The sequence below is a fragment of the Bactrocera dorsalis genome, chromosome 4, assembly GCF_023373825.1.
Source record: "Bactrocera dorsalis isolate Fly_Bdor chromosome 4, ASM2337382v1, whole genome shotgun sequence".
NCBI lineage: Eukaryota > Metazoa > Arthropoda > Insecta > Diptera > Tephritidae > Bactrocera > Bactrocera dorsalis.
The window spans coordinates 14,627,406-14,643,281 of record NC_064306.1 but is presented as its reverse complement, the minus strand read 5'-3'; the positions used below and the strand labels follow the sequence as shown (position 1 = coordinate 14,643,281).

The 15,876-nt window shown below is 33.9% G+C and overlaps 1 protein-coding gene across 1 annotated transcript; it reads right to left on the bottom strand.

Annotated features, from left to right (window-relative positions):
* Nucleotides 1–13,762: 13,762 nt before the first annotated feature.
* On the bottom strand, nucleotides 13,763–15,876 carry LOC125778376 (jerky protein homolog-like). Its single transcript, XM_049455689.1, has 3 exons — nucleotides 14,879–15,876; nucleotides 14,326–14,814; nucleotides 13,763–14,257 (listed from the first exon to the last, which is right to left on the bottom strand). Exons 1-3 carry the CDS (start codon nucleotides 15,569–15,571, stop codon nucleotides 13,952–13,954), a joined length of 1,488 nt encoding a protein of 495 aa, XP_049311646.1. The 5' UTR covers nucleotides 15,572–15,876; the 3' UTR covers nucleotides 13,763–13,951.

The following is a 15,876-nucleotide window of genomic DNA, read 5'->3' as shown; positions in this document are numbered from 1 at the left end:
AAAAAGAGTTGAGTGTACCATATGTTCTTTTTGTACTTCTACGTAGTGTGCTTGTATAATATTTAAGCCATGACTTAACTATAAGCATATATTTAAAATAGCAGTGAAAACATAAATAACTTAAAATAACGTTATGTTTGACATTTATTAATTACGGCATTTTATTAAATAAGCAACAGGTGCATAGTAGTACGCAATAATAAATGTTACTCATACGCTCTGTGGAGCTGTGAATGTCGTATATGTATGTATGCAAGTGTTCGTGTTTTTTAAGTATAGACAGTTGAGATAAATGTTTTTTTCTGAGTATGCGATTATTTATTATTTGTTTATATTCTTTAAAATATTCTAGAAAAAAATATAAATAGGAAATGAAGATAAAAAAATTCTGAAAGTGATTCCACAAAATTCTCCAGAGATTATTAACATTTCAGTAGCCGCCTAAGCGTTGGCAGATACATTAACTTTTATCTTAACAAAGGAAGTTTTTTAAATTATTAATATGGAAAATAAGGGTAGTATTGACACGATTTTTTATAATTTTGGCGTTACTACTTGTTATTAATCGCATCTGATCTTGAAGTACGAGGGCTGCTATATATATTTCTGGCCTAATAATGAAAATAGGCATATTTATCAACGAAAATGTTTTTTTTTTTTGTTTTCGTTGGATTTGGCTCGTCTTGGAAGACCCACATGATCGATTGCTGTTTTGTTTCGGGCTCATACGCATAGATCCATGATTTGTCACCTGTGACGATCTTATAAACGTCTTTTGAAGCACCGCGATCGTATTTTTTCAGCATTTCTTTACACCAATCCACACGAGCCTTTTTTTGAGCAATTGTCAAATTGTGCGGGATGCAACGAGAACAAACCTTTTTTACGGCCAGGTGTTCATGCAATATCGAAATATCGAATGTATGCTGGTGGGAGAAATGCATAGGCATGCCTCTATCTGAAGGTATGTTACATGACGGTCTTGCATTATCAGTTCACATACGGCATCGATGTTTTCGGGCACAACGGCTGTTTTTGGATGACCTTCACGGAATTCGTCTTTGAGCGAGCGTCGGCCACGATTGAATTCGTTGTACCAATTTTTCACAGTGCTATAGGATGGTGCTTCATAGCTATACAAAGATTTTAGTTCATCGATGCACTCTTGTCGTGATAATCCACGTCGAAAGTTCTGAAAAATGTTCGCACGAAAATGTTCACGAGTTAATTCCATTTTTTGGCCGAGGTGAATTTTTTAATTCCCTGTAAATAAAACAATTCACGATTAAATGACAAAACGTTCTGAGTGATGTTATGCTAAAAAATGTCAAACTTTCCAATGGGAATGTCAGATTGCACCTGGCAACACTTAGTGTTGCCTAGTCTAGAAATATATATAGCAGCCTATGTATATAACCCTATATTTTTGTCGAATAGTTTTAGATGATACAAACAACTTTTCTATGAACAAAGACTATTATTATACTCAGTATCAACATGTTACAATAATACGAAAAACTTCAGATATTAAAGAGAAGAGATTCTCTCAGTAAGCAAGTTTACCGTAAAAAGCCTTGCTGTGTTGCAAGTATTTCATTGCTTACATATATACATATATCTATATGCTTATACCTATATGCTTATATACTATATATTATTTACGTCGTGGATAATGCGAAGCTCAAATTCGTTAGAGTAATTGAAAGCTTTTGGGTCTATAAAAATCTATAATTCTCATAAAGAAGCGACCTAGGTTCATTCTGAAACTCAATTTGAAATAGATAGTTTTCTACGTTCTCTCAGACTGATTGATTAATAACACAATAATTTTTCTGCGAATAGAATTGAATACCACTACCTCATATCAACCACACTAACTAGAATAATTCAAATTTTATTACCAGCCAGTGTGACTGAGAAGGATTCGTTCGGAGCAAAGATTTTAAAGATGATTTTCCAGATATTCTATGGAAATATAATATCCGTTTCAAATTTGTATGTGCGCTGCTTTCTACAACTGAGTTCAAATTAATTACTTATTTCTGAGTCAACTGGCTAAAATCTCAATTGCACTCTCCATTACTGAAAATTTGCTTTTTGGAAAAAAATTAATAGTCGCAGATATAATAATTCAATTAACTTATATATATATATATATATATATATATATATATATATATAATTATGAATACATTATATTTAGCATCTGCTATATATATTAGTCGGTCGGGTATAAACCCTGATGTTTGTAAAGCCCAGAAAGAGACTTCGGAGAAAATATAATGTATATACATATACACAGTATATTAAAGATTCAGCCCTGTACACCTGTGATTTACGTTTATACCCATTGTATAAGGTATACCCGTCCTTATACAAAATATATAATCATGATCATCATATACTCGTATTTGTTCATAATTTTAGCTTTATTAGTATTGATATCATAAATATGTATATGTAAATGCTTTATAATCTGAAAAGAAAATTCATAATCCTCCTTAAATATCTACGTATGTTTCTTAAAGTTAAATATTTATAATAGAAATTCACTAAGGATAGCATTTTGGTGCTTACTTCAGCCAACAAATATTAAATGTATTTGTTCCTTCAACTGAAACTCTTTAGTATAGCAGCCTCAACTCTTTATGGTCAATTAATTTTGCACTTTGCAGTTGCTTAGAATTTGATTGTAGAAGAATTTCCTTTCCAAATGTGTGCTACACAATGTTCTCTACAGATCTCTTGGTCTATTTATTGTGATTGAACCGTTTGTTGAGTCCGTTATGCCGTTATTACGAAAACTAGAGAAAAATGTATTCAGCTCTTTGAGCACTAGTGATATAGTGATCTTAGTTTCTGTCGGCAGCTATATTTATACCTCTTTTCTTGATCAACGTAGTATGTGTCCTTTTAAAAAGAAAAATTTTACATATGTATATAGTATTTGTTTTTGTATTTTAACGTTAGTTACCTGTATACTCTAGTTGTAGTATTGTATCCGTTTTACATCATTGGTACTTCGCTTTCACATAGATACTCGTATTCATGTGTATCTAGGTATGCTACAAGTATATTGCTTTGTTTGCGATAAATGTGCCTTCTTTCTAGGTAGATTCAATTCTATGTAATAATTTTAGAGTCAATGTTGTGAACTTTTGCCCTACATACATATGTATATTCTTTTTCATGAAATTATTCAATCCATAAATACTATTTTTAATCCTTTTAAATATACAAAAATATCTATATTTATAGGTGGAATGATGTGAACCATATACTAGATCAGTTTTTTGTTCTTGTAGATCAGGTGTTGTCATTTAATTTACATAAAAACAGGCGAAAACTAAGGTTATGTTAAGGTTAGCACACATAAACAGTTGATAAAGTTAAAGTCATTGATAAAGAATTTCCTGCTAAACAACATATGTATGTAAGTATGTACGTGACCACTGAATTCTTACCAGCGTGCGTATAAGTGAGGGCTTTCCTTTAATCTCTGTCGCTCTACCTAGTATACTGGTTAGATTAAGTTCACAGGAGGACTTTTTTCTTGTCCAAACCGAAGGAACGACGAGGAAAGGCATATAAGATAACTTAAGGCGTATTCTACTCTAGAAAATAGATTTGAATTTTATTAAAAAAAAAAACCAAAAATATTTTTACCATCCATTTTTTTATGGTGTTTTTATTGATATCTTAAGAATACAGAAAACAAATTTTACAAAAAAATATTAAAAATTAAAATAATTAGAGGGAGGGAGAGACAGGTGTAAAAAAATGGCGCATCCTGGTGACATTGATCCTGACTCTCCTGGTGGTCTGAAAAAAAAACAAAAGAAATTCTTAATCAGTAAGGATGCTGTTATAGTTCCTACCTCAGGGAAGGCGACTTCCTGAAAATAAAAATCATTTTCTACGCTTTTTTTTGAAATTCCTGAATTTTTTTTTAATATTAAAAACAAAGGATTAAGGATTATATAAAGATAAAGAATAAAGGATTATATAAAGAAGGTTCACACAATATTTCAAGTAAATCGGTTGTATAGAACTTGTGATAATGCCGGTACCGTGTGGAAAAAAGTAGTTTCGAGAAAAACGCCTTTAAAAAAGTGAGTCTACCTACCTACCGGGCTAGGTACTGCGTCACTAAAGTAACTGTAGCTCTAAAAATAATTTTAATTTTTAAAAATCCTTTGGAGGATAGTTCTTAAGGGTCTAAACTTTAAATACGTGAAAAAAAGTCGAATTTTTCAAAATTCTAGAGTAGAATATCCCCTTAATTAGCTTTATTTGTATATTTTAGATACCTACCTTCGTAAAAGAATTATATGTGCAATACAATAACTTAAATTTAAAGTATTAAAAACACAAAATATGTATATTTTGAAGGCTTACAGTTTTATTTATGGCTTTATAAGATGTTTAAACAAAAACAAAGTTCTAATCTTATACATATGTATGTATATAAAAATTAATTGCAAACTGTGCTGCTAAGCGCATAACTCAACAACGCCTAGACCAATTTTGCCAATTCTTTTTTTAAAATGTTCGTTGAGATTCAAGGATGGTTTTTACGGCAAGAAAAATTCAAATAATCGCCGAAAAACCCCTAAAACAGCCCTTTTCTTTTTCCCATACAAACGAATGAATGTTTGTTTGTTAGTAACGCTAAGAGAACGGCTGCACCAATCTTAATGAAATTTTCAGAGGTTGTGCGTTGTGGATCAGGGAAGGTGGGTCGTCAGATTAGAGAAAAAATCGATCCTTCGGGAAACTCGAGCGCGTAAGATTAAGAGATGGTAGGTTAAATGCATGAAGACGAGTGTATATTTCAATATTCTGACAGTTTGAGGGTGGTTAGAGAAATAGCAAGGTGACAAATCTGTAAAAAAACGTCACCTTGAAATACTCGAGCGCGATAGATTTTTTTTTTCATTTTAAATGTAATTCTGTCAGAATCACGAAAATCATATAATCTGACAATTTCCGTGGGGCGATACAGGTAAAATCGTCGACAAAAGGTCCGCTTTTAATTCGTTTTTTTTTTTTTTGCTAACAAAGTCGTTGCCAAAGCAACGGGTAAGTGCCGCTATTTTTTTTATAATCAATCTTTCTAACATCCATTGTAAAAATGAGTGACGTTAGTGTAAAATGTGTTTTCTGTGGCGAAGAAATTTGTGGAAAATTCAAAAAGTTTACTCCACAAACTTTAAATAAATGTATAACTGTTTTGGAGTATCGCAAAGCGAAGCCGGTTGTCAGGAAATCGAGCAACGCTTATGCTACTGTTGACTGTCAGAAGAAACCTCATTGAACGATGGCTATCATACCCATCTGATTTTGGAAGACAAATTCAAATTGGTACAGAAAGTGTGCAGGCACTTGTTAATGTACCAGAACTTTCTGGAGAGAGTCTCGAGATATCTACTCCTAGCACTTTCATAATAGGGGCTGTTGATACAATAGACGAGTAAGTGTTAATGTAATAGATTATTTATTATATTGTATTAAAAAAAAAATGACGAGGAAGCTCAAGAAGTGGAAACCAACTTCGACGATGACTCGAATGACGAAAATTGACATATTTTTTTTGTATTTTATTTTTTCTATTTTCATATTAATAAATTATTAAATTTTCTATACATATACATATATGTAAACAGAATTCTTCCACTTTTAAATCGTCAGATTAACGATATGCCTCTATATAATTGTCAGATTATCCTTTGGGAAGACTCTGACATCAAGTTCATCCCCCTGTATAAAAATCTGACGCGCTCGAGTATCTCAAGGTCACCTTTTTTTTACAAGTTTTAAAATTAATTAATGACTTTTGTCCACGTCGAAATTGTCAGAAATTGAAATGGTACACTTTTTAGAGGTTCATTAACATTCGCTTAGAAAATCTGACACGCTCGAATAACTAATTTTTTTTAACCTGTCCTTACGGCCTTCAACCCTGACTTGATTGTCAGATTAATATATATCAACTATCAGAAATACAATGCGCGTATATACCATAAATGACTGACGCGCTTGAGTATTTTCATATGACTGTTTTTTTTTTACATTTTTGACACCAATTTCCCGCTCTTCTCCCCACTAAAATGGAAAGCTTCACCTAGACTTTCTTTTTTTTTAACGTTATCTTGACAATCTAGTAAGTCGCCATGACGCTCCAGTAACTGCAAATTTACCACTCCGGGCTCCCCTACTATAACGCATTACAGTACTTCACTTTCTTCATTTTTATTTAGTCTTCTCATATGCCTTTTCGAGAATATTCTTTTATTTCTTTATTCAAAGTTTGAACACAAAGTTAAATAAAATTTTTAATTAAAATAGCAGCTCACCTAAACACAACCAACTTACTGCAAATTTTCTTCAAATGCTTGACGATTTGACGACATAATGGAAATATTTATTTATAAATTTTATTTCATTAACTTGTATTTGTTGTTTACATACTGCATTGTAGCGTTTTTGAACGCTGTAGAATTTAGCTGCATAGCTTACTTTTATGCATTACCAAGTATCGAAGAATTCTACATAGAATTTTCTTCGAAGCATTCTTCAAAGAAAAATTTAAGCAGTGAACCATTATCCCGCTGGGATGTGTTTCACACAAAGTGATCAATTACAGATTGAAATTTGTTACGAAGTCACGAAGAGGTCGCCCTAATATCGGTTGGCGTTCTTTTTGCCATCAACGTATGGCCGACCAAGGCAAGGCAAGAAGGATCGCGATCAATCAGCAAGCGATCGTCACGACGTCACAGAACGACTTTTCAAACAACGGTTACGGTGTTTGATGGACTTTATCTTGAAGCATACCATACGTTGCTGTTAGATGATGGATGTATTCTGTTGAGTAGTAAAAAAGAGGTTTACCGCACGCACACATTCTTCTTCGGATGGGGATGGTGGTTACACCAGATCAAATTGATGAAATTATTTCTGCGGAAATTCCTGATCCAGAGATAGATCCAGAATTATACGAAGTGGAGAAAACCAATATGGTTCATGGACACTTGGGGACACCACAATCCCACTTCGGTTTGTATGTCTGACAATAAATGCACGAAACACTATCCACGTGATTTTCTTTCGGAAACGCAAACTGGCGTTCGACGTCGCTCACCAGACGACAATGGCAGAACACTTAGCATTCAATTGAATATCGAAGTCGGCAACACATGGATCGCACCATATTCGCCACTATTGTCCTACTACTACGCAAAAAATGTGGAGAGTGGTGTATAAGGAATTACTCGTAGAACTGGTTAACATGAACCTTTCAAGATTTACGGACGGCCTACCGACATCATAACGAAGGACAATATAATTTGGGCAATGAACTGCTTCACATTGTTTAAATCTCCTGTTATGGATGATATTTTTCCATCCATAACTCAGAATTTATCAACAGCGCTGGTATCTTACCTCATCGCAATATACCGAAGTCATACAGCTCAAATTAGCGCAAACAAGGACTCCTCAGGGGGTGTACTGTCATAATTCCTATGGTGAAGTGGTGAAAAAGCTCAGTGGTTCCCTATATGCATGTAAGATGCGCCTGTTCTTAGATAAAAGATTCTACATGGGACTTATCACCTGTTCTCATGCATTGGTGTTACACGCCGGTGATCAAGCAAACCTTACTATAAGGTGCTTTGGTGTTGTGCACCATTGTTAGCAAATTTCATATAGAAAACCGTTGGAGCATATACAGCGACTCGTTATCCCCTGCATAACGAGAGCGCTTAGAATCACTTCAACAGCTACATTAGAAAGGTTACTCAACCTACAACCAGTCGAAATTGCAGTGGAAAGCTATTCTGCAAAATCAGCTGCAAGATTGACGGCGTTACGTAAATTCTCTACAAGCGCCTTCGTCCATAGTTCAATAAGCAAGAGGCAGGTGAACAAATTAAACCACATACCCTCGTGCCTTATTTGGGAGACAAGGTTCCAGGTCACACTAAAAGAGGTTGGATGGCGCAGCATGCCACTCACCAGCCGAGCTTATAACATTTATATAGCTGATGAGATTGCCGAAAGTGCCATCTGGCTAGCGAACAAGTACAGGACATGCGGAAGCCACGAAAAACGAGATACAATGAATAAGCGGATTAAAGTGATATGGAATGCGTTAAGTACAAGCATGATCGGCAAGAACATAGGCAAGAGTCCCGTAAGAAACATGGGTTTTACTAACACGGTTTCGAAAGAACTGTGGGACGGTTATTTGCCTCATTAAAGGTCGCAACCTAATGACATCACATGCGAGCGATGTGGCTATTAGTAACGCCGATACATGTAGAATGTTCAAAGAAATAGGCATGAGAGAGACGCTGGAGCACCTCCTATGCCTGTGTCTTGCACTATCTACAACTCGTTTTAAACATCTAGGAGTTTCGCAGTTCCAATGACTAGACGAAGTATCAAACTTAGATATTGAGTCACTCTTAAAGTTTGCAAAAAGCTTTGACCTCATGTACGACGAATACTTTACTTGAAATTAAGGGGTTACATGGATTTTCTCGGGTAAAAAACAGCCTTTTTTCAACCATTTTTCCTCATATAAAAAATTAAATATTTTTTTTTGAGTTTTTTATTGTTAAATACAAACATGCACTATTTACAAAGAAATACTGAAATTTTTAGAAAAAGTATTTTAAACTCGAGCATGGCGACGATGACCCCTAGGAAAAAAGATGGGCTCGCGTTGCCAGTATAACTCCTTACAGGATCTAAAGTGAAAAAAATACAAGTTTTAGTTAAAATCTTAACTTAGACGAACGAATCTTAACGACGAAGGAAAAAAAATAAAAATTGGATTTTTGGCAGACATTTTTACAAAAAAATAAATTTCAGTGACAATTTCGTTATTTTTTTCAAATAGTTTTAATCGAAAAAATCCTGCTCCAAGTCTTTAAGAATTGTATCTCAAAAGCCTTGGTACACCACGTCGTATAATTTATATTACTCAAAAGTAAAATTGTTTGCAGTAAGCAGTAAGTGCTCAATTTAAATAGTTATGTATATCACATTCTCAGCATTAGGGGATATATGTAGATTGTTAGCACTATTTATAATAAAAATGGCGATAGATAATATTTTAGTATATGCGATATTTGAGTATTTAGGACGATAAAATGAAATCGATTGCAATAATTTTAGATGGCAAATAACAGTACATATTATCATTAAATTATCTTAGTTGTAAAAATATACAGTGGCGGACAAAAGTCTACATACACACCCTATTTCCATTGATATGAGAGTACAAAAAGTTTTTAGAAAAATGTATTTATACAGTTTTATTCTAATATTTATTATAATAACAATTAACTAAAAAAATTCATTATTTAACATAAAACAACAAATTTATGGGAGAAAAACTCAAAAATTGCTTTGACAAAAGTCTACATACAGTTCAAATCTCATATTTTGTACATTGTTATATTAACAGTAAGGTAACGTTAGACTTTTTCTTTTATTTCAATATGTTTATTGTTTGATATTTATTGAATTTAGTTGTGGTTTAATCATTTCAATAGCTATAATGGCTCCGCGAAATGAAATAGCAATTGATGTAAGAAATTTGGTGATAAAAGAAAGAAAAGAAAAAAATATATGGTGAAATTTCTAAAATTTTAAACTTGAGTCGAGCAACAGTACAGACAATTCTAAAAAACTTTAAAAATAATGGTTCCAACGAAAATAAACCGCGCAGTGGACGCCCAAAAAACAATCTTGTAGAGACGTCAGCCTGATTCTCAACGAAGTAGACCAAAATCCAAAAGTAAATGCTCCAAATATAGCCGAACGCATAGTAAGTACGTCACAAATGAGTATCCAACCAAGAACAATAAAAAAAAAAACTCTAAACGATAACGGATTCCACAGTAGAACACCACGGAAGAAACCTTTTATTTCTGAAAAAATCGGAAACTTCGTTTAAAGTTCGCCAAAAAACACAAAGAAAAGGAAATGGATTTTTGGAAAAAAGTTTCATTTACAGATGATTCTAAATTCACCCTTTTTGGTAGTGAAAAAAGGGCTAAAATTTGAAGGAAAACTAACGCCACGCTTGAACCGAACAACGTAGTATCAATTGTGAAGCTCGGTGGCGGCAGCGTAATGGTTTGGGGAGCTGTTGCGGCCTCTGGAGTTAGAAATTCGGACTTTATTGAAGGTGAAATGGACGGTTATAAGTATAAGTCTCTGTTGGAACATAATTCGAAGCCTTTGGTGGATAATTTAGGGCTCAGTTCCAGTTGGATATTTCAACAAGATAACGATCCGATGCATGCGGCGCAAATTGTTAGTGACTGGTTGCTTTATTATACTCCAAGGCAATCAAATACACCACCTCAAAGTCTAAATATGAATATTATTGAACATTTCTAGGAGATTTTGGAGCGTAGAATTAGAAAGCACAAAGTTTCTAGCTCTGCTATACTCTAAGAGCGCATATTGGAACCTTGGAACAGCATTATATCTGCAGCGTTGACAAATTTAGCAGAATCAATGTCACGGCATCTTCAAGCAGTTATAGATGCCAATGGGGACCCAACTAAATACTAAAACGTCTTAATAACTAGCATTTTGTAAAGTTTTTCGCACTGAACTAAGTTATCTTTGTACTGTATGTAGACTTTTGTCAACACAATATTTGAGTTTTCATTCCATAAATTTGTAGTTTTATATTAATTAACGGATTTTTTAAGTTTGTTGTTATTAGAAAGAAGATTAGAATAAAACTGTATCAACATATTTTTCTAAAAAGTTTTTGTACTCTCACATCGAAGAAAACAGGGGGTGTATGTAGACTTTTGCCCGCCACTGTATATAGACTATAAACAATGAATTTAAAAAATATATTTAAATTTGTAATACGTTTTATACAAATATCACCGGCCAACAATTGAAAATTTTTTGAACGTTGTTTGTATTTGAGCCACAAATATCACCAATTTTTACTATTTTTAACACGAAAACACCCACATATTTGCCCTATCATATCAGGTTTTTACTAATTATGCACAGGACTGTATTCTAAAGAAATTAAATCTCGAACACAAAAAAAAGCCTGATGTGATACGATAAAATGAGGTTTAATTTCGTGATCAGCACTACCAAATTAGTGGGAAAAAATAATCAGAACTTGAGGAAGGAAAATGATGTCGGCCGGTGTATATATGTACATATTTCAAAAAAAACGGCGTAGATATATAAAAAGGTTTGAGGTCAAAATCGCTATCATTAATACTTCTAGATATTCGGCTTTTTAAGTAAGGCTGTATGCAATTTTCATAGATTTTTTAATACATACCATCTTTCAGAGAATTTTTTTTAGGGTATTTTCAAGGAAATTTCGTGACGGGCCGGAAAAAAAATTTAGTAGTTCTATAAAAAAAAACACCCTAATGTATATATAATAATAATATGGATTTCAATACCTTACGCTTACCTAAATAAACGCAGCGACAACGCTGATAGTTGAAAAATTAATTAAAATCGCTGCAGAAAACGAAAAAATTGTAATTTTCCTTAAAAATTAGTTCGTTTTTCTTTTCATTTCTTTTTAAAGTTGCCGCTTTATTTATTAATGCCGCGTTGGCGTTAACGCTGAGTGGTAAAAAATGCTTTTTATTTAGGATTTCAGTAAAGGTCGTGATGGTCATGTGCTTTTTCTGTCATTATATAACCTAGAGTTATTTAAAAGTAAAAGTTAATAACTCTTCTTTCCAATATTCATGTTATTCGCGAATGTGTAGGAAGTATGGCACCTCCATTATGATTATAACCCTCAGTTAGCTGAACTTGATATAACTAAACTTTAGTTTACTAATTTTTAGTTTGCATCTTACATGTTTGGAAAGTCACTGAAAGATTTAATATCGTTGCCAACCTCACCACAAAAAAATTATGAGGCGCTGGCAACTCAATTAAACATTTTTGATTGAATTATTATCGATATTTCCTAATTTGCAAAAATTTCAACTGATATGCAATACTGTTGTAATTATGATTGGAATTTGCACTGCCATTTTTTTTTTAATAATTTGCGGTTTCAAGAAATAATGAAATAATTCTTATCACCAATTCAAAACTTTGGCTGATCTTCTGATTTTTATTACATTTATTTTTAGGAGGTGCTTTGTTGAGCTCTTTATTGAAAATTTCTTTTGTGATGAGTCACGCATGTACCAAACGTTTCGGAAAGGGTCTTTCTTGATCATAATGATCTTCTGGACGATTCAAATAAAAAAAGACATCAGTGTGGTATTTCTGTTCTTTCTATTTCATCAAAATTTGATAAAACTTATGATTTCTTTGATCGCTGATAGTCTAAAGATTATAATGTTCACTGTGGAGTTTAGAGACTGTTTGTGGCATTTGCGACTCTATTGATTTCGTATTTGTAATTCAACCAACTACTTCTCAGGAAATTACTTACATACGTACATATGTATATTCAAGCAGTTTACAACTACCTGTTTTCTAGAAATACTAAGTAAAATATTACCATTAATTCACTGAAAGACACATGCCCATTTATCCTAAAATTACCCACGTGAAAATTTTTAAAATTTTTTTCTAAACATATTAATTTGTAGAAATGGGTATACAAAGTATTAAACCCGTTTTTTTCATTTTTTATCTACGTTTAATAATAAATTACTCTAAAAAAAATATGTATTTAATTTTTAATAATTACATATTATTATTTTCATTTTTAAATTTTGATTTTTTTTTAGTCTTAAATAACATCTCAAGAGAGTTGTGTCTAGATTTCAAGTATCTTGTATAAAAAATAACGAAGTTAAGAGTATTTTTAAACCCATCTTATGAACGTTTTACATCATATTTAAAAACCTTAAAGCTTTTTCCCCACAACTCACATTTTAAAAGTCGGTGTCCTCATAATTTCAAAACTACTTACGAGGGCTGCTATATATATATATCTCTGGCCTAATAATGAAAATAGGAATATTTATCAACGAAAATGGTTTTATTGTTTTTCAAAATATTCTCCATCAAGATTTATACACTTTTGCATGCGCTCAAACCAATTTTCGAAGCACTTTTTCCACTCCGATTGAGACACCTCCAAAACATGGTTTTTGAATGCTTCAACAGCATCTTCTGGCGACGAAAATCGTTGACCACGCATTATTTTCTTGATGTGTGGGAATAAAAAGAAGTCATAGGGTGCCAAGTCAGGGCTGTACCGCGGATGACCCATCAATTCGACGTTTTGGCCGGTCAAAGAGGCGCTGGTTTGAGCCGATATGTGAGAGCTGGCATTGTCATGGTGCACAATGATTCGTCTTCTCTTGTTCGTTTTTCGAATTTCTCCAAAGACTTCAGGCAAACAAATGGTGGTGTACCACTCAGAATTGACCGTCCTACGTTGCTCAAGCGGAACAGTCGCCACATGACCAGTTTTGCCGAAGAAACAGGCGACCATTTGCTTCGGAGTGCTTCTTCCACGAACAACTTTCGTTGGATTTGGCTCGTCTTGGAAGACCCACACGGTCGATTGCTGTTTTGTTTCGGGCTCATACGCATAGATCCATGATTCGTCACCTGTGACGATCTTATAAACGTCTTTTGAAGCACCGCGATCGTATTTTTTCAGCATTTCTTTACACTAATCCACAGGATCCTTTTTTTGAGCGATTGTCAAATTGTGCGGGATCCAACGAGATCAAACCTTTTTTACGGCCAGGTGTTCATGCAATATAGAATATACAGTGGAGTCTGGATATAGTGAACTAATTTCTGCAAGGCCTGTTCGCAGTATCGAGGTTGTTCACTATATTAAGGTTAACATTTTTTTTTTAACTTGGTTTATTAGCTTTAAATTCATGTTTGTTTATGTAAACAAAACAGGTTATATGTATAAAGTAATTTTTTGAAAAATACATACATATTATTGAAAGAATTTGCGAATAGATGTTTGCTTTTTGATCTCGGAAATTGACTTTTGGACCGCTTTTTCGCGTAGACTTTTCAGTACTAGTATGCCAGCATAGTCAGTGGTGTTAGCTTCAGCCCATGCGATAGCTATATCGAAGCTTTTAATGGCTTCAGTAGCTTTTATTGAATTTCCGATCTGTCCTTCGCCTTGGCTGTCATCACCAGATTCTTCAGTATCCATGGCATAATTATCTAAATCAATTTCTTCGTCAACTTGGATTGAATTCCACTTCTCAATATCTTGTTCAGTGTAGATTTCCTAAAACAAATAATGTTCACATAAAAACTTAATTAACAGGTGCTTGTCAAGAGGGTGAATAAAATTACCTCCGGTAATACAACTTGCAGCAGACCCTGTATATCATGAACTTCTTTCCATTTTTCCTGCAATATTTTTTGACGAAGTAAGCTCAAAGGAATATCATCGTATTCATCCTCGCTTTCGTTTGCTTCTGTAGTATTTAAGCATACTAATAAAGGCTTCCAACATTTTACTATTACATTTGCTTGCAGCTGATTCCAAGCAAGCATTAAAAATGATACAGCATCCTTTAAAGTTAAATGTTTTAGAAATTGTGTGATGTCATCCTTTCCTACAGCTAAAAGCAGGAGATGCTTTTTGTAATACAGCTTAGTTAAGCGAATCACATTTTGATCCATAGGCTGAATTAAAGGCGTTACATTTGGAGGCATATACATCACGAATATGGATCCATCAGCAGTTTTAAGTTCATCTTCTGGAGGATGGCAAGGGGCGTCATCAAGCAAAAGGATAGCTTTGGCTGGTAATCCTTTCTGTAGTAAATACTTATGAATCTAATATCAATTAAAAACGAATAAATACTCTGCAAAAATGTTAGGAGTTGCATTATAAATGTACCTGAGGGACGAAGCAATGGTGAAACCATTCTCTGAAAATGTTGGCAGTCATCCATGCATTCTTAGAGTTCCGATAGTCTACCGGGATGTCATAAGCCTTAAAAGAGCGCGGCTTCTTGGCATGCCCAATTATTAAGGGTTTGACTTTATGCTGACCAGTTGCATTTGTACATGCAAGAACAGTAATTCCGGCCTTTTCTGCTTTTCTTCCCGGAGCTGCTTTTTCTGTTTGACTGACATACGTTCTATCAGGAAGCATTTTCCAAAACAAGCCGGTCTCGTCTGCGTTATATACTTGGTCCTCGCAAAGCTTCAATTCGTAAATAATGTTTCTGAGTTTATGCTTAAAGGGATCAGTTGCCTGGATATCCGATGAAAGTTTCTCACCACACACTTTTAAAAGTCGGATTCCAAAGCGAGTTTTAAATCCAGATAACCAACCGGGGCTGGCATGAAAGCTACCTTCTTTTTCCTTAAAGTCAGCATGCAGCTTCATTGCTTTTTTCTTAAGCATTTCCCCAGTAACTGGACAATTTTTGTTTCGTTGAGCTATAAACCACTTATATAACATCTTCTCCATGCGGGGATACTCGCCTTTTCTAAGAGTCTTCCGCTTAGATGCTCCGACTGCCTGGTGGGATATAATACTACGAGCATTTTTTTTTATTCCCGAAACTTGATTTGGCCACACCATAAATCTTTGCTAAGGATGAAACACTAGCACCTTTCTCGAGTTTTTGAGCAATTTCAAGTTTTTGCTTTAATGGAAGGAATTTCCTCACAGGCATGATAACACTTAATTTATTAGCACATAAACACTTTTAAAAATACATACAACAGTACACATTCACTCAGAAGCGCTTTGCACCCGACAAGAGACAAATAAAGACTGGGACCAAATACATAGCAGCAGCTTTTCCAGTAAAAAACATAAAATGAGCAATTTCGGGGAATACCCGACTTTATTTCTGTTTAAGTTTTTTTAACAGTTTATGCTTG